This window comes from Danaus plexippus, chromosome 7 (assembly GCF_018135715.1).
Source record: "Danaus plexippus chromosome 7, MEX_DaPlex, whole genome shotgun sequence".
Lineage (NCBI taxonomy): Eukaryota > Metazoa > Arthropoda > Insecta > Lepidoptera > Nymphalidae > Danaus > Danaus plexippus.
In genome coordinates this window covers 1305184-1332706 of record NC_083541.1, presented here as the reverse complement: position 1 = coordinate 1332706, position 27523 = coordinate 1305184, and the positions used below count along the sequence as shown (strand labels likewise).

At 35.3% G+C, this 27523-nt stretch overlaps 1 protein-coding gene across 6 annotated transcripts in view; it reads left to right on the top strand.

Moving 5' to 3' along the window:
* Window positions 1–14266, top strand: part of LOC116770928 (disheveled-associated activator of morphogenesis 1) — a 64068-nt gene extending 49802 nt beyond the window's left edge. For 5 of the 6 annotated variants that reach the window (XM_061521044.1, XM_061521041.1, XM_061521040.1 and 2 more), the window contains 17 exons: window positions 4406–4573; window positions 5267–5485; window positions 5948–6088; window positions 6371–6599; window positions 7001–7228; window positions 7430–7527; window positions 8098–8247; window positions 8665–8820; window positions 8989–9063; window positions 9442–9765; window positions 10061–10200; window positions 10517–10678; window positions 11006–11185; window positions 11567–11690; window positions 11911–12153; window positions 12510–12692; window positions 12892–14266. In XM_061521044.1, the coding sequence (XP_061377028.1) occupies window positions 4406–4573; window positions 5267–5485; window positions 5948–6088; window positions 6371–6599; window positions 7001–7228; window positions 7430–7527; window positions 8098–8247; window positions 8665–8820; window positions 8989–9063; window positions 9442–9765; window positions 10061–10200; window positions 10517–10678; window positions 11006–11185; window positions 11567–11690; window positions 11911–12153; window positions 12510–12692; window positions 12892–13185 (3114 nt within the window). In that variant the 3' untranslated portion in view covers window positions 13186–14266. The remainder of the gene's footprint in view (window positions 1–4405; window positions 4574–5266; window positions 5486–5947; window positions 6089–6370; window positions 6600–7000; window positions 7229–7429; window positions 7528–8097; window positions 8248–8664; window positions 8821–8988; window positions 9064–9441; window positions 9766–10060; window positions 10201–10516; window positions 10679–11005; window positions 11186–11566; window positions 11691–11910; window positions 12154–12509; window positions 12693–12891) is intronic. The other variant, XM_061521045.1, reaches the window with a different exon arrangement.
* The last annotated feature ends 13257 nt before the right edge of the window (window positions 14267–27523 follow it).

Below are 27523 nucleotides of genomic sequence, written 5' to 3'. Positions count from 1 at the left end.
CGTGATGGGTGTTTATACATAAGGCTTTAAAAAAGACGTTAAGGATCCTAAACCATTTGTCGTCAAAATCAATTGTTTGAAAGATAGACGCTTCCAAAATGAAAAATGAGTGTCCCCCCCCCTCTAACTTTTAAAATAAGAGAGTGAGAAATCTAAAAAAATATATATGCTGTAGATTTCAATGGAAACTTTCATAGAAAATTAGTTTGATCGAGATATCATTATTAGTTTTTAAAAAATAATACATTTTCAAAAAACGCATATACAACTTTGTCGCCCATACAAACACTAGGTAAAACCAAGTTATTTTTTTTATAAAACATCGATCAAGGTTACAACGCACTACAATAACTTTTACATTATGTCAACAGCGTTCAGTAAGTTAATGAATCTTGTCTGCTTTAAACACAAATGTTTATTTATTGAGCCTTGGCTCAAGTCCAGTATCTATGTCTAATAAGTATGAAGAAAAGTGCAAACAACAAATACATTTATTATACCACTGATAATGACGTTTAGATGTATGTGTGTTTGTTACACTTTTATTCAAAAACTGCAAAACCTATAACACATGACATAATTGTTATGTAAATTATTTGTTTGTAGATTTACATAAGTATAAGAACTTGGCCAGTTTTCACATGGAATATTTAATATCTGATAAAATAGTTCCTAGTCCAATTAAAAGACGTCATACTGTAAGTTCAAACGTTTACCAAATCATAACGAATACTTTAAGACAGCCCTTACTTTTCCTTGCAAGCATAAAATTTTACTCGTTCTAAAAAATCACAGCAGATAGATATTTAATTTATTTGCGTGTACTTATTTGAATGCAATGAGCACACTTTAATCTCGTCCGTCCGTGATCACGGTTGCTGTAAGGGAACCGAAACGTTCTGATCATATAAATATAAAATAATAAAAAACGTTTCCGGAAGTTTCCGGAAGTAGTTTCCGGAAAACTTAGTTTCATTCAAAATAGACACACTGTTGATAATTTCGCCCCTTATACTTTTATAATTAAAAAAATAATGTTTAACTTAATTCACAATCGCATTCATGGTCCTGCTGCAAGTCGCGGGTTGGAATCCTGCTGTATCGATATTTTTTTTACGTTTTTTATATATAAGAAAAGAAATTCTGTACACTTGCTAGTTTAATTCGTAAAAAACTAACATCCATATAAATATACAGTCGTGTGTATATACATACAAATATATGTTTCCTCAGTACTAATGTGCAATATATTAAAGGCAACGCTGGCAGCATGTTTTTGCTTCCTCAATACGCTTCATTAATTACGTATAGAAACTTCACATTAACAAGAATCATATTTTAAGTTAGTATTGAAATAAAATAGCCGTTATGGTCGAAAGTAATATACCAAAACTGACAATATGTTAACTTTCTAGTATACCCGGCCAATAAGTACTTATACTTTATAGGCTCTTATACGACAGCATTTATGAAATTCTTTAGATAAAAGCTTTGAAACCTTTCATCAGACGGGAAATTGCATCAAAATGAACTATTACTTAAATTAAGGAGCTAAGGTCTTTCTGTTTTCAAAACGACTGATTATCAAAGTCAGTTTACTAGTTATTGCGTAAAAGAAAAACGAACATTCATATACACAACCAAACATTGGAAAGATAAAATAAAATAAATATTAAAGCGTTGGAAACTAATTCACACACGTAACTATAATACTAATTTCATTAAATGAACAAGATTCTGTATGAACACTCATAAGCCTGTTTTAATAACTACACGGTCCTTACGCAGTCAATACACCTTTTAACTGATTGGTGGAAATTTAAAATAGGTCTTCATTTATAGAGGAAGTATTAATGATAAAAATCTTTCGTTTTTCATTGAATGCTTGTTTCTTAACTCAGTAATATCACTCAAATTAACACAAATATCAGTGAACAAACAGCCTCAAAGATGTTGATTAAATTGTCAATATGTCCACATAAGACTTAAGCACATATTGTATAGACTTGTGTGACAGTTTATATATAGAAGTATCCTGTGTACATACGTCCAAAGACGTCAGACCCAAGGAACTCGGATTCGTAATATTCTTTGTATATTATTTAATTTATAACAATTAAGTTCTTCGTAGAAACCCGGGTTATGCAATCACTCTAAGGAAGTTTTCGCTTAACTTTATATTTCTTCACTATAACTTAAGAAGGGAGAGAATAAGAAGTGTTTGTCCGTATATCTGTGTATATATTTTATAGTTATTTGTCTGGATAAACGTTAAATTTCTCTGTGGTTACTTATTAACGGTCAATCCTTAACCATAGTACAGTATTCGGCGTAAAGCAATATACAATTTGAACAAACAAACAAGTAAACACATGTGTATATATGTTTATTTCGTACATGTTGCGCTGTCAGAAATCTGAATAATTTTACGTCGCAATACGTGTAATCGCTGTAATTAAGACAGGCCACGGTATTATAATTGGTTGATTCACATATGGACGCCGTACACTAACGAATTAAAACATTCCCCTCTGAACAGATAACATATTCTTTGTTATTGCTTAAACTTACTCCCGACACCGAAACAAATGCGGTTTGAGATATCTAAATTGTAAAGCGATGAATTATTTCCTATTCTTTCTTGTGATAGTGTTGAGTTCGGTATTTAGGTCAATGTTTGGAAGGTTTCAAACCCTGAATCATCAGGAAGCGACGTGTGTCGAGCAGTTTTCATTGTCCAGGCCAGACGTACTGTCAAAACACATCTCAGGGCGTGGCTGTACCTTGACATTCTTCGTTAACCAGCCCACTCTAGCTCTCTTTCATAGTTTAATTTAAATACATTCATTGATATGTCTGCGTTCTGGTTTATCACATATAGTTATACCGTATCTTCGTCCGCAGATATACATATAACGTTAATAATAGTATAAATCTAATAAATAAATTCTTTATAATATTCGTAGATAATTGTATCATATTTGTTTTTTTTTACCATTACTTTTGTGTTACTTGTACACGTATCCACGTATTCAGATTGAAATCTTCCGAAATTCGTTCTGCAATCAAACCTTTAATAACACTATGGCATTATAAAAGTAATATAAACTAACAAAGCGACGATTTCACTCACAAATATGAAGAGTAAATATATTTTTTTCTTGTAACATTAAGTGTTAGTATGAAAGCGATAAGTTGAGTTACGTCAAACCGATTAGTTCCAATGACTAGTAAAATTATCTTTATGTTTGTCTGTCTTATATTATGTGTCTGTTCGTTTGTTCCCTTTTTATAATTTCTCTTCTTTACTTAAAATTCTATTAATATCATTCGATTATTATCAATTCCTAATATTTTAATTTTTTATGAAAAAAAAGTTAGTAATTATTCTTTATTTATAATTTTATTTATAAAAAACTAACATGTGTCCGTGGCTTTATCTGCATGATTTGAATTTAGAATAAAAAAACTGGAATATTATATTTTCCTGACGTGAAAATTTACTGAGCGTATATTCAATAGTACATTTTACAAACACAAGAAACATTTAAAACCTTTTTTTAATTAATTTTACTCAAAATAAATAGTATCTATAGTAGTAATTAATACATATTCTATTATTAAATGCTCGTGAGGAAAATTACGTCTGCTACGTTGTAGGTGCATTTATCACATACAAATTTAAAGTTGTACAGTAATGTTATTTGTCATATAATCTTGACTGTATTGCAGAAACTCTATAGCTGAGATTTTTAATATCGTTTTAAAGGGACCGTCAAAATAGTTATGTCCATAAAATAAAAAGAATATTTAGTTTATAGGCGTCATTTTTTAATACCACCGACATTATTTAGAATTTCCTTTCGTTTCTAAAGTATTCGTGTGAAGGTCCGACAGAGTCTTGGATCCGGTTACGTTTTGGTAAACAACATGTCATCTTTTAAGGATACATTTGCCTATTTCCTATGCGTATTAAGTTAATTAATTGAATTTCATTAGGAATTACACATTCAATTAATGTATTCGTTCCGTATTAACAAGATCCTTGTCTGTTTCATTTTTTGTATCTTTAACTTGCTGTGGAGCATGTTTTTCTCCTAACCTCAAACATTTAACAGAGTTGTCTTAAAATTCTTATTATTTTAAAATATTGTGAACACAACACATAAGCGTTGCCATTGCCGGCATTAAATTCTTGATACGTTTACTATAAGTTGGCAACGTTAACTATATACGAAGCGTTTTTAAGTTGGAATTCATAAATTTACGTTGATACTATGTTGTTGGTGAATCTATTTGACTTATTACATGTAGTAAGGCATAGAAAACGTAGGTAAAGTCAGTGATAGAGAACGATTTTGTCATGTCATTTTGGCCGTTTTTCAACCTATTTTATTATTTTCAGGAGGAGCTTGACCTGACAGCCGTCAACAAAGCAGCTATGATGGAACTACCAGCAGCCAAGAAGTGGCAGATCTATTGCAGCAGAAGACCACCGCCAGGTCAAGCGCCACCACTAGCGACGGCGCCGCAAGTAGAAGAATACATCAAGGCCCTGAATGAAATTTCAGACGTGAGTAACTCATAGTCTTCATCTCGAGGCTTTATCTCGTATAAAAATAGTCTTTCCGTTCCTACTAATTATATTAACAACTGATTCTTGATATACATTTTGGTTTAATTGCATTTTAAACAGATGAATAAAAAGCTATACAATAGTCTTCCTTACAAATATAACAAATAATCTGTGTATGTTAATGTTAATATTAGCGAGGAATGTTTTAAAGTTATTTGAGATACTATTCCTATTTAAGACGCATTTGACATTTAGTTGCAAGTTAAATAAACCCCTGGATATATATAGGTCTGTTATTTTAAGGTAATAATCATGTTTATAATTTATAAGACAAATTATTCGTAAATGCAGTTTTGAAAGCTAACTGTTACTTCCAAAGCAACGTTTCGCAATAACAAACGGTTGTATTGCATCGCTTAATGTTAGATTTGTTTGGAATGTCATTTTTGCATTTATTACTTTTGTTAATTATTTAATAATCTTTTTGTAAAAAAATTTTAAACTAGAAAAGAAAATATAAATACATTTTGAATTTTTTGTAACTTTTATATAGATTTAAACGAATAAAAAAAATTGGTTAATCCATCAAAGCATGTCTGTTATTTTACGTCTACTGAATTGATTTTCAGTAATGAGATCTTATATAAGAATATATTTTTTATAGTTAAAAACGAACTTTTATTGTGGTAGGCGTTCGCGTCATCAGAGAATGCTCCTCCCAGTGAAGCTACCGGTCTAGTAGATGGTTTGAAGACTGCTCTCAGGACGCGGGCCCACAGCTTCGTCCTTCGTTTCATCAAGCAGGGAGGTCTTGCTGCCTTGCTAGAGGCTCTACAGAGAGCTCCTAGAGACGACGCTATCACACGACACAACCTCATAGCCGGCATTAAGGCGCTCATGAACAATTCCGTGAGTTCATTGGTCCATTCTAATGACGTTATGGTTAAGTTTAACAAAAAATGCCATAACTGTGAAAAAATTTCTCTTACGACCGTCTTTTGCTGAAAGTTCATCTCTATTCCCATGATAGAGATGAATTTATACACATTTTGAAGTGATCTCGTCTGTTCAATAAACATTTTGACTTGTTGAATGGATCCGTCTATATTTAATAAAATTAGTATTGTATTTAAAATAATAACAGAGGATAATGACATTATATATATTTATCTTCTTTGCAACATATTTATAAATGTTGCACAAAAAGTAAGCATAATGCTAACTTGCAACCTTAGAAATGTAGATGAAAAAGAAGGAGAGTGTAGGGCTGCGACAAAGAAATAAAAATTGATTATGTAATGAAAAGATTATATATAGTATAAAAATTATATTCTTAAGTTAGTAATTCTATTATAATTAACGTTACCTTAGACCGGTCGAGCTCATGTGCTGGCTCATCCTACGAGTATAGATCTGATAGCGCAGTCTATGGACACCGAGAACGTTAAGACTAAAGTGGCAGCCCTGGAAATATTGGGAGCTGTCTGTCTAGTACCAGGCGGTCATAAGAAGGTGAGCGGTGACGAAAACATCGTTACTAGTATATTCTATGTTATCTTCTGTTTATCTCCTACCAGGTTAAGTGAGTGTTTTTGCAGATCTAGCACTTGTCCTTCATAAAGAACGTATATTTTCTTAAAATTTATCTATAAATATGTGTTTTTATTAATTTAAGTGTTAAATATATTATTTTTTATTCAATACAGCTTCTATTAGGATTACGACTTCAGTATTATCTGTATCGATTCGATTGGATTTCTAAAATAAATATACGTAAATATTTGTTAACTACAGGTCCTAGAAGCGATGATACATTACCAGAAATACGCTGGCGAGCGTGCCAGGTTCCAGGGAATAGTCAACGAATTGGATAGAAGTACGGGCGCGTATCGAGATGACCTCGGCCTCAAGACGGCTATCATGTCGTTCGTGAACGCTGTACTGAATTATGGGCCGGGAGAAGAAAGTCTTGAATTCAGACTGCATCTGAGATATGAACTGCTGATGTTGGGCATACAACCTGGTCAGTGGGAAGATATCAGATAATAATTGAAATAACCGTGTAGTGTTGTTAATGTTGACTTTCAGATGAAATAAACTTGGGCAAAAATTTTTTTAAACTATAGACAAATTAATTTGTAATAAGATTGTTCTGTTACTGTATGAATAGTTATCAAATTTACCAGAGAAAAGAAACCTAATGAATTATTATATTATTGCGCAAGTTCTTAATTTATTGTTCGTCCCAATATAAGTGTTATCAAATTTAATAAAAATGTTCTAAAATAAATTAAACAGCAAAAAACCAAATCAGCTATTTGCACGTCGGAGTCCGTGCTAACAGCTAGCTTTAACAAACCTAGAAACAATTACGCTATAATGTTAAAAATACCTCGTACTGAGATCGTAACTAACAATTCTCAGTCATCGAGAAACTGCGGAAATACGAGAACGAGACCCTCGACCGTCACATCGAATTCTTCGAGCTGGTCCGTTGTGAGGATGAAAGGGAACTGGGGAGACGATACGAACACACACACGTCGACACTAAGAGCGCCGCCGCCATGTTCGAGCTGCTGAGGAGGAAGCTCAGCCATACAGCTGCATATGGACACCTGCTGTCACTGCTGCAACATCTGCTACTTCTGCCATGTGAATACACTCAGTATACTCTATCCAATAGATACCCTCATAACTTCACTATACTTTCCCCATAATTCCACTATGTAACAATTATACAGAAATTTACTTATACACAGCAATAAAATATTTTTATTCGTTGAATCTATTGTAATACAGAGTTGGCCATAAATTTTCAAACAATAAACGACCCTTCAATATGTGGTTTTCCAGTGGAGTATAACCCTCACTCGCAGCACTGGCTACTGCTGGATCGGGTGGTGCAGCAGATAGTGCTACAGGCGCCTGGAAGGGACGGCTCTGATAGCAAGGTTAGTAATATTTACAGCATAGAAATACCGCATAGTATATCTTCTAATGTCTGTCAAAAAAATTGAGATTTTTTTAGCAAATAGACATAAATTTGACTGTTACCTTAACGTATTGAACATAAATATTTAATGTATTTTATTAAAGTTTTTACTAGAAATCCTATCTCCAAAAAGCTGCATCAAAAATTGTTGATTCCATTATTATATGGTGAGGCAATTATTATCCAAGGTATAGATAGTATCACATTGAATCTGTCACTTGGCAGACTTCTTTAAACCATAACCCAAACGCAATGTCATCAAACCACTTTTTACGCCTGCTGTTATAGACAGGCCTCTTTTAACTTCGATTCCTGCTGAACAAAAGATATAAATTACACAATTTGGTTTAAAGTTAATTCCGGATATCTGTATAGTTGTATTCACACTTCATATTGTGATTAGTTATCCTGTAACAGAAGAATTTATCAACTCAGTGAGGAATATAAAACGTAAAAATAATATATGATTTAGTAACATTGAGGACATCTTTCCTTTTCTTATCTTTTCCTTTATGATATAAATTTCCAGGTGTACAACCCGGATGTAGCTCCACTGGAGATAAATGTTGGAGAGATCGTACAACTCCTGGCGAAGGAAGAGGAACTGGTAGCGGCGAGGAATAAAGCTGACAACTTGGAAAGAGAAAACGTTGATCTCGCCACTGAGTTGGCCAAGAAGGTAAAACAAAGAATTAAGGACATATTCTGTCGCGTTATTAACTAAGAAACTCATTCATACTGAAAAAGTTAAAAAAAAATCAATTTACATGGATGCGGTGTTTTGGGCGCGATTATATTTTTAAAATTCATGACTAATTCCTCACAGTTTATAATTTGATTTTTAATCTGTGATCACTGCCAATACATTATCCGGTAGCGGTGCCGAGTCATGTAACAATCATTTAACGAGATGGTTACAACACTACATCAGCTTTATAAACGAAACCTCCAGCAACTCATACATGGGACCGTTTAAGGACAATGAACACACGAATCGTAATAGACAAATAACTTTAAGATGTAAAACATCACTAATTTAGAAATAATAGAAATTTTGATACTATCGCACGGTAACGGCAATACTAACAACTAACAGGAGAAGCAAGTCGATCAACACACACAAGAGAAGGAGGAGTTGGAGGGAGTTGTGTCGCGGCTCAAGGAGAGGTTGGAGAGAGAGACGGCGGCTCATATGGAGTGTACGGAGAGAGCTAGGGCCTCCGCCTGTAGAGCACACCAGCTGGAACAACAGGTAGAGATAGATAGAGATGATGATCCTGATATTATAATACAAATTTATTATTGTTGTTATGGTCGTTGTAGGATCCTACATCACACTCCACTTGCCATTTGACTGGACACCTGTTAGTAGATACCTAATAGGTTCGTTTGTTATAAATGTGTAACTATATTCTTTTAGTTGAACCAAGAGCGGGCCGAACGAGTTAGATTCGAGAAACTAGTTAGCGAAGGCAGTATTCCTGATGATGCGAAGGTGAGACATGGAGTGTATTATAACATTTACTAATAGAGAGTTGAGAGTTGAGGTACTCTGTATGTTAAGGCACTTAACGTTATATCATGCATCGTTTGTAACAAAGTATCATTCAAAAGAAAAAGATGTAGCAAAGTATGTGATTGTTTGTAAGTATACCTTCAACTCCTGACAAAAGATAAAAAAGACATATATATGTACATGTGTCGATAACAAAATAAAAAAAGAATTAAAATTAAAACGGACGTAAAAAAATGTTTCGTAAAAAAACTCTAAAATCATCGGTCATGTCATGTCGATGAATTTTTGTGTCAATAAGTACTGTTTGAATATTCAATCGATATTATCTCAATACGTATGTATGATTAATCGCCTCAGGTGAGCAACCTTAAGAGCGCCGTCATAGAGACGTGTTCCGCTCCCCCTCCGCCACCGCCGCCGTCGCTGTGCCCGCCTCCCCCTCCCGCCGCCTGCCCCCCTCCAGCCCCGGCCGGACCCCCTCCCGCGCCAGCTCCCCCCCGCCCCAAGAAGAACGTCCCCACGCCCGGGAACCCGCTCAAGAGCTTCAATTGGAGCAAGCTGCCCGACGCCAAACTACACGGCACCATCTGGCAGGAGTTGGACGACACCAAGCTATACAACGCCATGGACCTGAACGCCATCGACAAAATGTTCTGCGCCTACCAGAAGAACGGAGTACAGGTCACTATACACATGTGGAACACTTTAGCCTATAGACATGTTTCCAACTGTACCTAGGAACATTGTAATATTATTAAACATAACAATCATAAAGGCTTGAACAAACATTGCCTCGTTTTCATGTCTTATAACAGAAACATCATCAGTCAAGCTTAGATTAAATTTAAACGCAATATCCTCAATGATCTTGACAGAACCTGAAGGTATATTAGTTATGCCAAGTACCAAATTCGATAATTTCCTGAAAGTCTTGAACTATTGATTACTTATTATCTATTGGTCTAACCGTTTCCAGAACGAGGGTTCAGTGGAAGACCTGCGCCAGCTGGGGTCCAAGCCGCGCTCCAAGATACTATCAGTGATCGACGGACGGAGAGCTCAGAACTGCACCATACTGCTGTCCAAACTCAAGATGACGGATGAAGAGATTTGTCGGTATGATATTTTACGGCTTAAAAAGATTTATAACTTTTTTCCTTAGGTTGGCAACACTGGAGTAAAATAAAATGGTCTCATACTCGATTTTAATTAAAAAGGTTTTATCGTAATTAAAAAAAGGATTTTTTTATTTCTTCAAATGAACCTTTCGACTCGAAATTAACTTTTAAATGCCTTACTACAAAAATATTTTTTTTCCGTTAATTAAGTCCATAAAAATATTAATTATGTTATAGATTTTCATAACGGCGAGGAGTTTTTATTAGAAAAAAAGGATATTATTTTTCTTATCATTTTCCTCTCACCTCCTCAGCGCTATCCTCCGTATGGACAGCGGGGAACAGCTGCCCCTGGATATGCTGGAGCAGTTGCTGAAGTTCACCCCCAGCGCGGAGGAGGCCGCCCTCCTCGAGGAACACCAGGACGAACTCGACTCCATGGCCAGGGCTGATCGATTCCTATACGAGATCTCCAAGTAAGGGACTATTCGATGTTTTGCTAAATAATTAATATTATGTCTTCATCGGCAGAAAGACAGCGACGTTTCCTTACTTAACCGTGCGCAGCTTAGAGGGAACCAGTTCATAATTGTACCTATTATTATATAAAGGGCATCAAAATCTGACTTTACAAATTAAGATAAATTTGTGCTAAAACGTTATGTTAGATGATATCTGTCAGAGAACCGCTCTCGTCTGACAGAAGCCCGATGAAAAGTGATATAATAAAACAAATACATATTGTTATGGTCCAAAATTCTAGTCCAAAATAGCTCAAACACAAATACCTCTTTTCGTCCCAGGATTCCCCATTATTCTCAGCGGGTGAGGACTCTTCTGTTCAAGAAGAAGTTTTCGCTCGCAGTGTCTGAAGCTTCCTCTCGAGCCTCCGTAGTACTGAGAGCTGCGAGGGACATGACACGCTCTAGAAGACTAAGAGCTTTGTTGGAAATTGTACTGGCGCTTGGCAACTACATGAACCGGTGAGTTCACGGATTTCATTATTTCAGTCGTTGGAGGAAAGTTTATGAATTGGAGACATTATCATAGCATTCTTAAATAACTTGTTAGATCCACGCGATAGGATATGATTTAATATAGAACAAAAGTTCCTGCGACTGATTTTTCCCAAACAAGTTCAATGGAAGGCCAAGGTCAAAATTTTTAAGTTGAATTTTATGAAACACTTAATGATGAAGTGCCAATATGAACTGTGAGTGTTATGAACTAAAAGAAGTCAAGCTTACAGATTGAATCAGTAAAAAATGTACTCACAAAAAATCATCAACGAATGAAATTTACTCCAACTTCTAAGTACATTAGTGTTTATACATATATTTAAAGCCTTTATCGTGTTTATGTAGAGGTGCTCGCGGCAACGCTTCCGGTTTCCGTCTGACGTCACTCAACAAGCTAGCCGACACCAAGTCCAGTGTGACAAGGAACACGACACTACTTCATTACCTGGTCGAGATGTTGGAGACTCAGGTAGCTTTGACGGATATACAAACATTTTCATACATAAACTATTTCCTTGAATCTTTTTATAGCTGTTAAGAATTAAAATTTTAACTCACACGAAAATTGCCCAAACACCGACGTATAATTTTAGAGAGTCAATCAGCAAAGTCAGGTCACTGTGCCATAAAAATGTACTACGAATAGTTTAGAAGACAGAAGTTTTATCTACTAACATTATAATCTCCAGTTCAAGGACGTTCTTCTCCTGGAGGAAGACCTTCCTCACGTCCGCGCCGCTGCTAAAGTATGCGTGGACCAGCTCGAGAAGGACGTGGGCTCTTTGAGGACCGGTCTTCGGGAGGTTTCAAGGGAATTGGACTACCACGCCTCCCTGCTCTCCTCGCAACCCCATGACGCCTTCGTCCCCGTCATGAGAGAATTCCACGCTCATGCTGTGTGCTCCTTCACACAGCTCGAGGATCTCTTCCAGGTTAGACGCTATACAATCGCTTCGGTTTGATTCTTAATTGTTTAATTTCTTTATAGACGATGTACAGGATGAGAGGTATAGGGGGATAGGTTTTTTTTTTAAGACATTCATGAATTGTAGTCCTATGTTTAACTTACGATCTGTATAAGGTTCTATAGTGTCTTCTTTCTTGATACTGCCGTTTTATAATATGTGTCCTAGTTATCATAGTTTTCTTAAGTTCTTAATCAGCCTTAGCGCCGCCTCCCCACAGGATCCGAATAATATGAATGTTTAAAGTTTAATGATAAAGATTCAGTGGACACGAAGGCCGAGTCAATCTGCATTTTCTAACAAAATCTTCTAACTATTCTTAGGATATGAAGAGTCGTCTGGAGGCTTGCGCGCACGCGTTCGGTGAGGAGCCCAGCACGTCTCCGGAACAGCTGTTCGGAGCATTGGACTCCTTCCTCACACAGCTGGCGGAGGCGAGAGCCGAGTGTGACGCGGCCAGGAGGAGGAGGGACGAGGAGGAGAGGAGGACCAGGCACGAGCAGGAGGTAAGGGGAACCAGGGGTAGACGGGGGGAGGGTAGATGTTTGTAGAAGATAGATATACTAAGACCCCGTACAACTGAACCGATACTTCTGCAGGAAATATTTTTTTAAAATATAACGTCCTACGGCGTTGTATGAAATAAGATTTAGTATATATGGACACGCATATGAAATTAACTTTTTTTTATATTTCGTTCGATAGCTCAAAAAACGGACGATGGAAAGGAAACAGGGCTCCAGTTTACTGGGGTCGGTCGGGAAGTCGCTCGGGAAGACCAACGGGGACTGCAACGGACATGACGCGTCCAGAGACGGAACCTTGACCAACGGACAGAAAGGAGAGTTCGATGACCTCATATCCGCCCTGAGGACGGGGGACGTGTTCGGAGATGACGTAGCGAAGTTCAAGAGGTCCAGGAAAGCCAAGGCCAGGGGCAGAGACTCACCGCCTCGACCAGTCTGCCGAGAAGACTCCAGGGAGAGGCAGAAGAATTGATGCTATAACACTACTTTATATTATATTGATTAATGTGATAACCCACAGATGCCACAATATTTGATTTCTTTATATTGTACGTAGCGTTGGTTCATTGAAAGCGTTCCGTCAAACATCTGAGGCTTCAGCGTCTTCCATGGACGACATTATGACTCATTGTTAATAGGTATAATTTATTGCTTGTATATAAAGCTCAAGTTATAATGGTGATGTAAAGAAATCTTATATTGCAATGTGATGCCAATGACCTAGGTGACTTTATTTGACTTATATGTTCATATCACCGATTTTTCATTTGGACGTTTTTGTATCTACGCCACAGAAAGCTAGTCGACTCTCGTCGGTTGTAAGACGTCGTTTTCGAAATGAAACGAGTAATTTTTTAACAAAATGTCATTGACCCCGAACATGTGAATGTACGTAAGACTGTTTTTAATAATTTTTTTTGGACTGGTTTTATGATGGACTAATAAAGCCTATACAACACGTTTTAAATATTGATTGTGATAGATATATTGTATCGTATAATTGTAATGGCTATAAATACATGAATATAATAAAGATTACCAGGATGTTAACGCAGAAAAATAATACGAACTCTAATTAACAAAACAACATATAAAATGTTGCCATACGTCAAAAGTGTATTAGAAAAAAAACAAATGTTACCTGTGAATTAATATCAGAAACGAGCTCTTATATAAATTGGAATTGTTTGAAATCGCGTGTATTTAGATTAGGAATTGATTTTCGCCTAATGTTCGGAAATATTTTAAAATATAACCGCCATATTGGAAATGACGTTTGGATATATTTACATTTTGTAATTTTACATCGTCGTAGGATCTGAGGGGGCGAGCTGAGTGTATGTAGTCCTGTATGATTTGTGTAAATATAATTTTACTATGTAATCTGTTACCGCAATGAGATGGATTTTTTTTTATTGATAATTTATTCTGAGTATCTATAGACGTTTGTGACGTATAAATTTTATAGTTTCGTTCAGTATTGCTTAAAGAGTATAGTATAATGAATATCATACCTTGAATAGATATTTAAAATAAACCATATTGAAATACAACAGCCTTTTATTCATACTTTACAAATAATGGAAGTTTTAATTTTTTTTTTACATTTGACGACTATTTTTTGCCCCAATATGCAATGGATTTAAGAAATAGTCCCGAACGTTAAACTGCAATGTTTAATCTTCAATGATGAGATCTAAGATTTTCGCGAGTATTCATTTAAATGAAACTAGTATTATTCGGATTTCCTACGCGGATTTTATTATTTAAAAACTACATAATCCCGACATTTCGGTTACTTTGCAGCAACCGTGATCACGGGCAGACGAGGCACCTCGTAGTAAATCCGAATAATACTAGTTTCATTTAATCTTCAATGTCTGGAACTCACTTCTGGGTTGTTACCATCGATATTGGACGTGTTTATGAAGTGGCGCAGGCACGGCTTATATTGAACATAGGCGTCATAGATCAGGCGTTGCATAAAAATAATACAAATATAAAAAGACAATATTATTTAAATATTTGTATAATGATTCGTTTTTGGAACGCACTTCGAAGGCAGCCCTAGTAGGCTCTCTTCGAATTTGATTACGGTGGAGGTGAGCGTTTATTGAGCGTTAGATATAGGTTCTTAAACCTAAATCTGGGTCGCAAATCCCAGGCACTGTTGAAATTCCTCTCAATGCAACGTGATGGACTCGGCTCCCGCACGTTGGATCCATGGAATGATGAGAATTTTCGTCTCATTTACTATTATTCTTTCTTCTTCTCCTATTCTTTACAATTCCCTCAATCGACTCATCTTGCTCTTATTCACGAGCACTTCATAGATCCCAAACTCATTGTTTGTCTTTGGTCTCGATCGCTTCAATCTTCTTCAATGTCAAAGGTCAACTTTTTTGGTTGAATGTTAAGGGTTCTTCGGACATAGCGTCTGTTTTGACTCCCTCGTAACGTATGAAGGTAGGTAACACTAACTGATGATATCGGAGATTCAACATCACTACAGGTCACAGCATGTGCAGCTTCCTCTGGCTTACTTTTAATGTCTATCGGTGTGGATGAGGCCATAGGAGAAACAAGTTTCGAGGATTTCAGTTTCTTCACTCTGTTGTTAAAAACGTTGCTTTTGCGTTTCCTTCTGTTGTATCGTTCAATGCGATCTCCCAACAACTCACAGATTTCAGATAGACTCGTTTCCATTGTGATAATAGTATTTATAACTTTATCAAAATGCGTCAATAAATAAAATCCGTTTGATGAGACTCTGATGTTTGTATTTCTTTTTAAATCAAGGTTCATGGTGGGGACTTACATTAACTTAATGAGGTAGTTAGATGTTACTATTTGGAATATCAACAAATAAACGATAATTAATCAACTTTCATGATTAGTTAACGACTTGTCTCGATCAAATAACATATGACACTTGTACTTCTTGGTCATAATTTTTCGTTGCTTCTTTTTCATTCTCTGTATTTCATAGAAATGTTATCAAATTGTAACAAATAATAAATAGCTTTTAATTAAATTCAAAGTCAATAACGGACTAGGAAAAAAAAAGTCCTAATTAAAAGTTTTTTTTATTAATAGTCTATGAAATATCGGAGCATCAGACATTATAGCATGCAAAAATGCCACAGTCCGTTTGGAACTAAATTAAATGTAAATTATTATCTTCAACATATAGAAACTTGTATTTTTTGTAACAGCAAAAAAAGAACATTACAAAAACACGTCTACATTTTTGTCACTTATATTTCTATATGTTTTGTATTATGAAGGAGTCAAAGATGTTCTATACAATCTGAATGACAAAAAAGAGAATCAGTCAATCAATCAATAAATGAGTGGACGATTGAAGGAGCTTCAACCTGGAAGAAGGGAACGGGGCTTCCAGACATAATGCAGAGCCAGTACAATTAGCACAAGATGGTTTAAATTTGTTCAGACGTGAATTTTAGATGTTAGATATATAGGCAGCTCCGCTCGACTTCAGAGAGCGGAATTTATTGATAATCTAGATAAAGCAAAGCAAATATCAACAATTTATTACCTCATAGTTCATACTGTAGCGGCGTGCACACCATAGATGCAAATAATCCCTGCATAGCCTACCCACATAACAACTAAACCTATATTGTTTAATTCTTACTTACATACTTTGAATCATACATTACGAAATACAAATGTTTACAGACATTTAAAATTACATTTGATTCAAGATTTGTTAAAAGTACGATCTGTCAATGTATAAACGAAACATTTTCGATCGGCCACTGCTAACTGCTAGCGCCGCTATGCAGCCAGAGCGGCGATATGCACAACTACTCGGTGCTTATTTTCCATACAAATATTCTCAAGGACGGTCCAAAATTCTCGTGTTGTATGAAACAATGTTTGCATGTGTGTGTGCAAAAACCTATGCATGTGTTGTATTCGAGAAACACAGCAAAATGTCGTAAAGTAAAGTCCGTTAATTGTCAAATGAAACGGGACTCTCTGATTGGTCGGTAAACTGTTCATATAATTTTCACCATTTTGTTATTATTGAATATTGTCATTTGTATTTCTAAGCGCAAGTGAATAAGTTATAACTAGCTTATTAGTAAACAGTGAATTAATTTATTAACGAATGATGGAAAATTATAGCTGTGAGCTCTGTGCTGGTGATGTGTGTTCATCGAAATTAATTACGAGTACATTTTAATATTTTCAATATTGTGTAATAAAATTAAGATAATTACAAAGGGAAGGTGTGTGACCAGTTGAGACTGAACTAAAAAAAAAGGTAATGTTATTCGTTTTAATAAAAAGTATTATGATAGTTTTAATTAGCTAGCAGGTTGTGTGCACACAAATTAGTTATTTTGTTTTCCTCGTTTGTTGTTTTCAAATAATAATAATAATGTTTGGATCTCCACTGGATATTCCGATTTAAATACATTTAAAAAGCGGGGATGAACAAAAAGTAATCGTTTTAAGGTATTTCCCGGGCTCAGAGGTAGTGAGAGATTCATAAAATATATAGATGTTCTTTCTGATCGGACTGCTGTAACTTTATGCGTGAATATTATCAATGTTTAAATGAAACTAATAGTTTCGAATTTATTCGCGTATTTTATTTTGTTTAAAAACTACACTACTGTCGACGATGATCACGGCAGACATCTGTACTGCCCTTTAAAATAATAAATTACGCGTAGTAATCCAAAAATGTTTGTTTCATTTAAATGAATAATTGCGAAAGATCTCATTATTATCATGGTTTAGAGGGGGAAATTATGATGAAAATTGTTTTTTTTTTTCAAACAGATTCTGCTTACCCTTTTCCAAATCTCTGCGCACACCACTGCCATACTGATACCAGTAAATACTTACAGAGCACGAATAATTGGGAATAAAGCGGAAATATGATTATGACCATGAAGGTAAACTCTTCCAGTTTGATGTGTACTGGTGTTACATTTTATACAATAATGAACATACGGAACAGTTTACTCAAATACGTTCTCCTTGTAATGATATCTGTTTGTTTTATAAGAATCTTATATTATTACTTAACAATTTGAACATTTACCACTTGATAAACAATTTTTAAATCCGCTTCCGATTTGAGACAATGACTTATTATTTAATTACGATTAACGAGGTTATTCAGGTGTTGTAAATTATTTGATCAATCATGTCTTGCTCTAATCACGACATTCATTAACATTACTTGTGCTGATCTCCCAAATACTAACATCTAACTACCTCATTAAGTTAATGTAAGTCCCCACCAGGAACCTTGATATAAAAAGAAATACAAACATCAGAGTCTCATCAAACGGATTTTATTTATTGACGCAGCTTCATAAAGTTATAAATACTATTATCACGATGGAAACGAGTCTATCTGAAATCTGTGAGTTGTTGGGAGATCGTATTGAACGATACAACAGGAGGAAACGCAAAAGTAACGTTTCTAACAACAGAGTGAAGAAACTGAAATCCTCGAAACTGGTTTCTCCTGTGGCCTCATCCACACCGATAGACATTAAAAGTAAGCCTCAGGAAGCTGCACATGCTGTGAACTGTAGTGATGTTGAATCTCCGATATCATCAGTTAGTGTTACCTACCTTCATACGTTACGAGGGAGTCAAAACAGACGCTGTGTCCGAAGAACCCTTAACATTCAACCAAAAAAGTTGACCTTTGACATTGATGAAGATTGAAGCGATCGAGGCCAAAGACAAACAATGAGTTTGGGATCCATAAAGTGCTCGTGAATCAGAGAAAGATGAGTCGATTGAGGAAATTGTTTAGGGTAAGAGAAGAGTGAAGAACCTTTAAAGAAGGTGGCAGTAGTTGTAGTAAATAACAATATAGGTTATGTATTAAATAAAATAAATATTAACCGTATATTTTTTATCATTCACGTCAGCTAGATGACATGCAAAGACTTCACCCTTTTCCAAATCACTTTTTGCCTAGGATCCGTCTTTTCTGTGTATTGAAGGATTGGAGGCTATGGGTCTTTTGAGTCCTCGGGGGGCTTTCCAAAGCGAATAGTCGCTTGCAGCAGTGGTTTCAAGATTATCAAGATGGTTCTATACAGTTTCGTTTCTTTCTGTCTGGATTAGCTTTTTTGGTTTAGCTGTTAGGTAGTTCAGCCGTGTTTTGTCTTTATTATATTTGTTAACTTGCCATATTTTACGAGCCCGTCTTTTTTCGACTACCAGTACATTTATGGGCTTCGATCAATTTAGTTCTTTCTGTTTCTTAGAGGCTGGAGTGCTATCTCAAGCGGCATTTTGGATACATTCATTAAAGTGTTCAATTCATCTTAAAAGGCAGATGGGTATTAATATTGGTTTCTACTATGGATCGGAACTTGTCCCAATTGGTCCTACTATCATGTAGTCTAGCAATGGGTTTAACACAGGTAAATTTCTGAGAAACTTCTAACAGAACTACACTGTGGTCCGATGTAAGATCTTGTAGGGAAGTACATTTGAAACAATTAGTTGGGATACCCTTTATAACACTAAAGTCTACCAGATCAGGGACTTTATTTTGGGTCCGTAGGCCAATAAGTCCGTTCTCCGTTTGACATCGTATTTAAGTGTAGGTCATTTATAGCGGCTTGTAATTGTCGACCTTTAGGAGTTGTTCCTAGGGTTTTGAAGAAGCTGATATATTCTTCTTTCTTATTAACGTGGTTAGGGAAAGAATACAATGCGGTTACGGTCAAGTGACCACGCTAATCCTCAACAACAGCACTTGCTGCTTGTATCTTAAGAGTTCTAAATGGTTCGGCTTAATGGTGTTTAAATTGTTGTTAATTGTTGCATAAGTTGTGTCATAGTACACAAGATCACTTTCATGTCATTGTCGTTTGTTTGGAGTTCAGTTGATTGGATTGGATTGTTGGCAGTTAGTTATGCATAACAATAAAGTTAAATTAATTTAAATAAGAATAACATTTCATTCCCTTGATTAAAAATATAGAAGGTATTATTTAACCCGTCTTGAGCAAGCGTGGTGATTAATGCTGTAACCTTCTCCATGCGAGAGGAGGCCTTTGCTCAGCAGTGGTCTCCGATAGGCAGATGCTGATGATGATAATGATTATTTAACATGCTATTTAATAATTCTATATTATATTACTGATTTAACATTCATAAAGTATAATTTAGATAATGCGTGATAATAATAATTAATAAATTGAAATAAATTATTTAGTGTATGGACCCCCCTCGGGTAAAAGCCTCCTCCAAAGAATTCCATTCCTCCCTGTCCATAGCTTTATCAATCCAATTGTTGCCGGCTATTGCTGCAATTTCATCGTGCCATCTAATGCATGGTAGGCCTCTGCCTCTAGATCAGGCGTTCCGTGCCATTTCGTAACTGCCAGTGTCCATCTATTGTCGACATATCTTGCGCCGTGGCCAGCCCATTTCCATTTTAGCCTCTGAGCGAAGTGCACTGCGTCAGTTACCTTGGTTTTGTTGCGGATCTCGGTAGCTTTTATTCTATTTTTTAAGGTAATGCCCAGACAACTTCTCTCCATTGCTCTTTGTATGGTTTGTTTTTTCATTTTTGGTTTTTTGTCTTAAGATGATGTTTGGCAGGAGTAGGGTAGACATGGTAGTATGGCTGAATCCAAAACTATTTTCTTCAGTTTCATTGGAGGCTGAGACTTTAATATTACTTTGTGGGCCCATAACTTTTTCCACGTCGATGCAATTCATCAGTTTATTTCTTCCGTATGTCTTTTATTTGTTAACGCTACTTGTTTTCCTAGATAAACATATTCTTGTACATACTCTAGTGGCTTATTGTTTATTAATATTTAAAGAAGTTTATGATGCAATCTCAGTCTGTAAACGGAACTATTTAAAAATAACTTAATAAATTTCTCGAAATGATTTTATTTGAACCAGATGTAGCGCCTTCCTTCCGTCTTGGCTGGTATGGCATACATAAATTTCAACAGAACAAATCCAACAAGAATTACTTATACCATAAATTATTATTTATTCGTTATTATATATTGTTATTTAATACAACTACTGAAAACTTCTTTGAACGTTCTTTGCTGTTCTCTTATTCTTCATAATTCTTTCAATCAACTGAACTCATCTTTCTCTGATTCACGAACACTTCATGGATCCCAAACTCATTGTTTGTCTTTGGTCTCGATCGTTTCAATCTTCTTCAATGTCAAAGGTCAACTTTTTTGGTTGAATGTTAAGGGTTCTTCGGACATAGCGTCTGTTTTGACTCCCTCGTAACGTATGAAGGTAGGTAACACTAACTGATGATATCGGAGATTCAACATCACTACAGTTCACAGCATGTGCAGCTTCCTGAGGCTTACTTTTAATGTCTATCGGTGTGGATGAGGCCACAGGAGAAACCAGTTTCGAGGATTTCAGTTTCTTCACTCTGTTGTTAGAAACGTTGCTTTTGCGTTTCCTTCTGTTGTATCGTTCAATGCGATCTCCCAACAACTCACAGATTTCAGATAGACTCGTTTCCATCGTGATAATAGTATTTATAACTTTATGAAGATGCGTCAATAAATAAAATCCGTGTGATGAGACTCTGATGTTTGTATTTCTTTTTATATCAAGGTTCCTGGTGGGGACTTACATTAACTTAATGAGGTAGTTAGATGTTACTATTTGGGAGATCAGCACAAGTAATGTTAATGAATGTCGTGATTAGATAAAGACATGATTGATCAAATAATTTACAACACCTGAATGACCTCGTTAATCGTAATTAAATAATAAGTCAATGTCTCAAATCGGAAGCGGATTTAATTTTTTTTTATCAAGTGATAAATGTTCAAATTGTTAAGTAATAATATAAGATTCTTATAAAACAAACAGATATCATCACAAGGAGAACGTATGTGAATAAAGTGTTCCGTATGTTCATTATTGTATAAAAAGTAACACATCAAACTGGAAGAGTTTACCTTCATGCTCATAATCATATTTCCTCTTAAATCCCAGTTAATCGTGCTCTGTTAGTATTTACTGGTATCAGTATGGCAGTGGCGTGCACAGAGATTTGGGATGGGGTAAGCAGAATATGTTTGAAAAAAAAAAAAACAATTTTCATCATAATTTCCTCCTTTAAACCATTGATAATAATGAGATCTTTCGCAATTATTCATTTAAATGAAACAAACATTTTTGGATTACTACGCGTAATTTATTATTTTAAAGGGCAGTAGAGATGTCTGCCGTGATCGCGGTTGCTGCAAAGTAACCGAAACGTCGGCAGTATGTAGTTTTTAAACATAATAAAATACGCAAAGTAATCCGAAAATATTAGTTTCATTTAAACATTGATAATATTCGCACATAATGTTACAGCAGTCCGATCAGAACGAACATCTATATATTTTATGAATCTCTCTGAGCCACGAAAGTACCTTAAAACGATTACTATTAGCTCATCACCGCTTTTTAAATGTATTTAGATCGGAATATCCAGTGGAGATCCAAACATTATTATTATTATTATTTGAAAACAACAAACGAGGAAAACAAAATAACTTATTATTTTGTGTGCACACAACCTGCTAGCTAATTAAAACTATCATAATACTTTTTATTAAAACAAACAACATTACCTTTCTTTTAGTTCAGTCTCAACCGGTCACACACCTTCCCTTTGTAATTATCTTAATTTTATTATCAAACAATAATATTGAAAATATACTCGTAATTAATTTCGATGAACACACATCACCAGCACAGAGCTCACAGCTATAATTTTCCATCATTCGTTAATAAATTAATTCACTATTTACTAATTAACTAATTATAACTTATTCACTTGCGCTTAGAAAGACAAATGACAATATTCAATAATAATAAAATGGCGAAAAAAATATATGAACAATTTACCGACCAATCAGAGAGTCCCGTTTCATTTGACAATTAATGGACTTTCTACGACATTTTGCTCTTCTTCTCGAATACAACACATGCACAGGTTTTTGCACACACACATGCAAACATTTTCTCATACAACACGAGAATTTTAGACCGTCCTTGAGAATTTTTGTATAGAAAATAAGCACCGAGTAGTTGTGCACATCGCCGCTCTGGCTGCATAGCGGCGCTAGCAGTTAGCAGTGGCCGGTCGAAAATTTTCGTTTATACCTGGTCCGTCATTGACTTTTAATTTAATTAAAAGCTTATTTTTTATTAAAATTTGAAAATATTTTTTTTAAATGCAGAGAATGAAAAAGAAGAAACGAAAAATTATGACCAATAAGTACAAGTGTCATATGTTATTAGATCAAGACAAGTCGTTAACTAATCATGAAAGTTGATTAATTATCGTTTATTTGCTGATCTCCCAAATAGTAACATCTAACTACCTCATAAAGTTAATGTAAGTCCCCACCAGGAACCTTGATATAAAAAGAAATACAAACATCAGAGTCTCATCAAACGGGTTTTATTTATTGACGCATCTTCATAAAGTTATAAATACTATTATCACAATGGAAACGAGTCTATCTGAAATCTGTGAGTTGTTGGGAGATCGCATTTAAGCCTCAGGAAGCTGCCCATGCTGTGAACTGTAGTGATGTTGAATCTCCGATATCATCAGTTAGTGTTACCTACCTTCATACGTTACGAGGGAGTCAAAACAGACGCTATGTCCGAAGAACCCTTAACATTCAACCAAAAAAGTTGACCTTTGACATTGAAGAAGATTGAAACGATCGAGACCAAAGACAAACAATGAGTTTGGGATCCATGAAGTGTTCGTGAATCAGAGAAAGATGAGTTCAGTTGATTGAAAGAATTATGAAGAATAAGAGAACAGCAAAGAACGTTCAAAGAAGTTTTCAGTAGTTGTATTAAATAACAATATATAATAACGAATAGATAATAATTTATGGTATGAGTAATTCTTGTTGGATTTGTTCTGTTGAAATTTATGTATGCCGTACCAGCCAAGACGGAAGGGAGCCGCTACATCTGGTTCAAATAAAATCATTTCGAGAAATTTATTTAGTTATTTTTAAATAGTTCCGTTTACAGACTGAGATTGCATCATAAACTTCTTTAAATATTAATAAACAATAAGCCACTAGAGTATGTACAAGAATATGTTTATCTAGGAAAACAAGTAGCGTTAACAAATAAAAGACATACGGAAGAAATAAACTGATGAATTGCAGCGACGTGGAAAAAGTTTTGGGCCCACAAAGAAATATTAAAGTCTCAGCCTCCAATGAAACTGAAGAAAATAGTTTTGAATTCAGCCATACTACCATGTCTAACCTACGGCTGCCAAACATAGGCTTTAGACAAAAAATCAATAATGAAAATACAAACCACACAAAGAGCAATAGAGAGAAGTTGTCAGGGCATTTCCTTAAAAGATAAAATAAAGCTACCGAGATCCGCAACAAAACCAAGGTAACTGACGCAGTGCACTTCGCTCAGAGGCTAAAATGGAAATGGGCTGGCCACGGCGCAAGATATGTCGACAGTAGATGGACGCTGGCAGTTACGAAATGGTACGGACCGCCTGATCTAGAGGCAGAGGCCGACCACGCATTAGATGGCACGATGAAATTGCAGCAATAGCAGGCGACAATTGGATTGATAAAGCTATGGACAGGGAGGAATGGAATTCTTTGGAGGAGGCTTTTACCCGAGGGGGGTCCATACACTAAATAATTTATTTCAATTTATTAGTTATTATTATCACGCATTATCTAAATTATACTTTATGAATGTTAAATCAGTAATATAATATAGAATTATTAAATAGCATGTTAAATAATCATTATCATCATCAGCATCTGCCTATCGGAGACCACTGCTGAGCAAAGGCCTCCTCTCGCATGGAGAAGGTTACAGCATTAATCACCACGCATGCTCAAGACGGGTTAAATAATACCTACTATATTTTTAATCAAGGGAATGAAATTTTATTCTAATTTAAATTAATTTTACTTTATTGTTATGCATAACTAACTGCCAACAATCCAATCCAATCAACTTAACTCCAAACAAACAACAACGACATGAAAGTGATCTTGAGTACTTATGCAACAATCAACAACAATAACAAATCTTTTAATCGAAATCATGACCAAACTGACCAATTCTGTTCATTAAAAACACCTCTCTGGAATGCGAACGGGCTCTCACAACATGTCCTAGAAGTAGACACATTTTTGAAAATAAACAAATTTGACATCCTACTAGTGTCTGAGACCCATTTCACAAATAAGAACTACCTCAAAATCAACAATTACAAATTCTAATAAAACATGCATCCAGAATGTACAGCCCACGGAGGATCAGCGATTATAATAAAAAGTAATACAAAACACCAAGAAGCCGAACCATTTAGAACTCTTAAGATACAAGCAACAAGTGCAGTTTTTGAGGATTGGCGTGGTCACTTGGCCGTCACCGCATTGTACTCTTTCCCTAACCACGTAATTAAGAAAGAAGAATACATCAGCTTCTTCAAAACCCTAGGAACAACTCCTAAAGGTCGACAATTACAAACCGCTACAAATGACCTACACCTAGATACGATATCAAACGGAAAACGAACTTTTTGGCCTACGGACCCAAAATAAAGTCCCTGATCTGGTAGACTTTAGTGTTATAAAAGGTATCTCAACTAATTGTTTTACATGTACTTCCCTACAAAATCTTACATCGGACCACAGCAAGTCTACACGATAGTAGGACCAATTGGGACAAGTTCCGATCCATAGTAGAAACCAATATTAATACCAATCTGCCTCTTAAGACGGATTGAACACTTTAATGAATGAATCCAAAATGCTGCTTGAGATAGCACTCCAGCCTCTAAGAAACAGAAAGAACTAAATTGATCGAAGCCCATAAGTGAAGTGGTAGTTGAAAAAAAGCGGGCTCGTAAAATATGGGAAGTTAACAAATATAATAAAGAAAAAACACGGCTGAACTACCTAACAGCTAAACCAAAAAAGCTAATCCAGACAGAAAGAAACGAAACTGTACAGAACCATCTTGATAATCTTGAAACCACTGCTGCAAGCGACTATTCGCTTTGGAAAGCCAACCGAGAACTCAAAAGACCCATAGCCTCCAATCCTCCAATACGCAGAAAAGACGGATCCTAGGCAAAAAGTGATTTGGAAAAGGGTGAAGCCTTTGCATGTCATCTAGCTGACGTGAATGATAAAAAATAGACGTTTAATATTTACTTTATTTAATACATAACCTATATTGTTATTTACTACAACTAGTGCCACCTTCTTTAAATGTTCTTCACTCTTCTCTTACCCTAAACAGTTTCCTCAATCAACTCATCTTGCTCTAATTCACGAGCACTTCATAGATCCCAAACTCATTGTCTGTCTTTGGCCTCGATCGCTTCAATCTTCTTCAATGTCAAAGGTCAACTTTTTTGGTTGAATGTTAAGGGTTCTTCGGACACAGCGTCTGTTTTGACTCCCTCGTAACGTATGAAGGTAGGTAACACGAACTGATGATATCGGAGATTCAACATCACTACAGTTCACAGCATGTGCAGCTTCCTCTGGCTTACTTTTAATGTCTATTGGTGTGGATGAGGCCACAGGAGAAACCAGTTTCGAGAATTTCAGTTTCTTCACTCTGTTGTTAGAAACGTTGCTTTTGCGCTTCCTTCTGTTGTATCGTTCAATGCGATCTCCCAACAACTCACAGATTTCAGATAGACTCGTTTCCATCGTGATAATAGTATTTATAACTTTATGAAGATGCGTCAATAAATAAAATCCGTTTGATGAGACTCTGATGTTTGTATTTCTTTTTATATCAAGGTTCATGGCGGGGACTTACATTAACTTAATGAGGTAGTTAGATGTTACTATTTGGGAGATCAGCAAAAGTAATGTTAATGAATGTCGTGATTAGATAAAGACATGATTGGTCAAATAATTTACAACACCTGAATTACCTAGTTACTCGTAATTAAATAATAAGTCAATGTCTCAAATCGGAAGCGGATTTAAAAAATAATTATCAAGTGTTAAATATTCAAATTTTTAAGTAATAGTATAAGGAACCTTTCATTACTCTCTAAGGTATATAACAATAACGTATTTGAACAAAGTGTTCCGTATGTTGTATTTTACATTAATATTGTATACTAGCTGTCGCCCGCGGATCCGCCCGCGTGTTGGTCGCTTTTTGCATAACCATATATATATCAAACTTAAAATAATAACATACAGAAAAGAGATGATAACAAATGATAGACAACTACAACCAACAAACAACAATGAATTTTCGAACCGCATGGTAGTTATTACACAACGGAGAATCTTAACACCGCGATCTAGGTAGATGACGTATTTTATTAACGCCATCTATCGAGCACAGTATTCAACACTTCAACTGCGCCCGCGCGCAATGCATTGTTATTTTTGTTACCTCTCATAAGTTTTAATATAAAGATTAACATATATAAGAACATATTTTTTTAGTACCTAATATAACTAATTAATTTTTAACTAATTTATAATATACATATAACTAATCAATATTAAGTTGTAGTGTTTAAAAGTTTTGAAGCAGTGCTTGAAGTAAATTTTCAATTGACCATAACTTCTTTTTCCCTTAACCGACTTTGACGAAACAAAGTTTAGACAATGCTTATATGTAATCCAACTGTGAAAGCAGAGTTCAAATCCGTTGAGTAGTTTTGAAGTTATAACGTACCAGACAGACAGATAAAAATTCCAAAAATAGAATTTTTGGTTTCTATGACTCTTTTTTAATTGCTT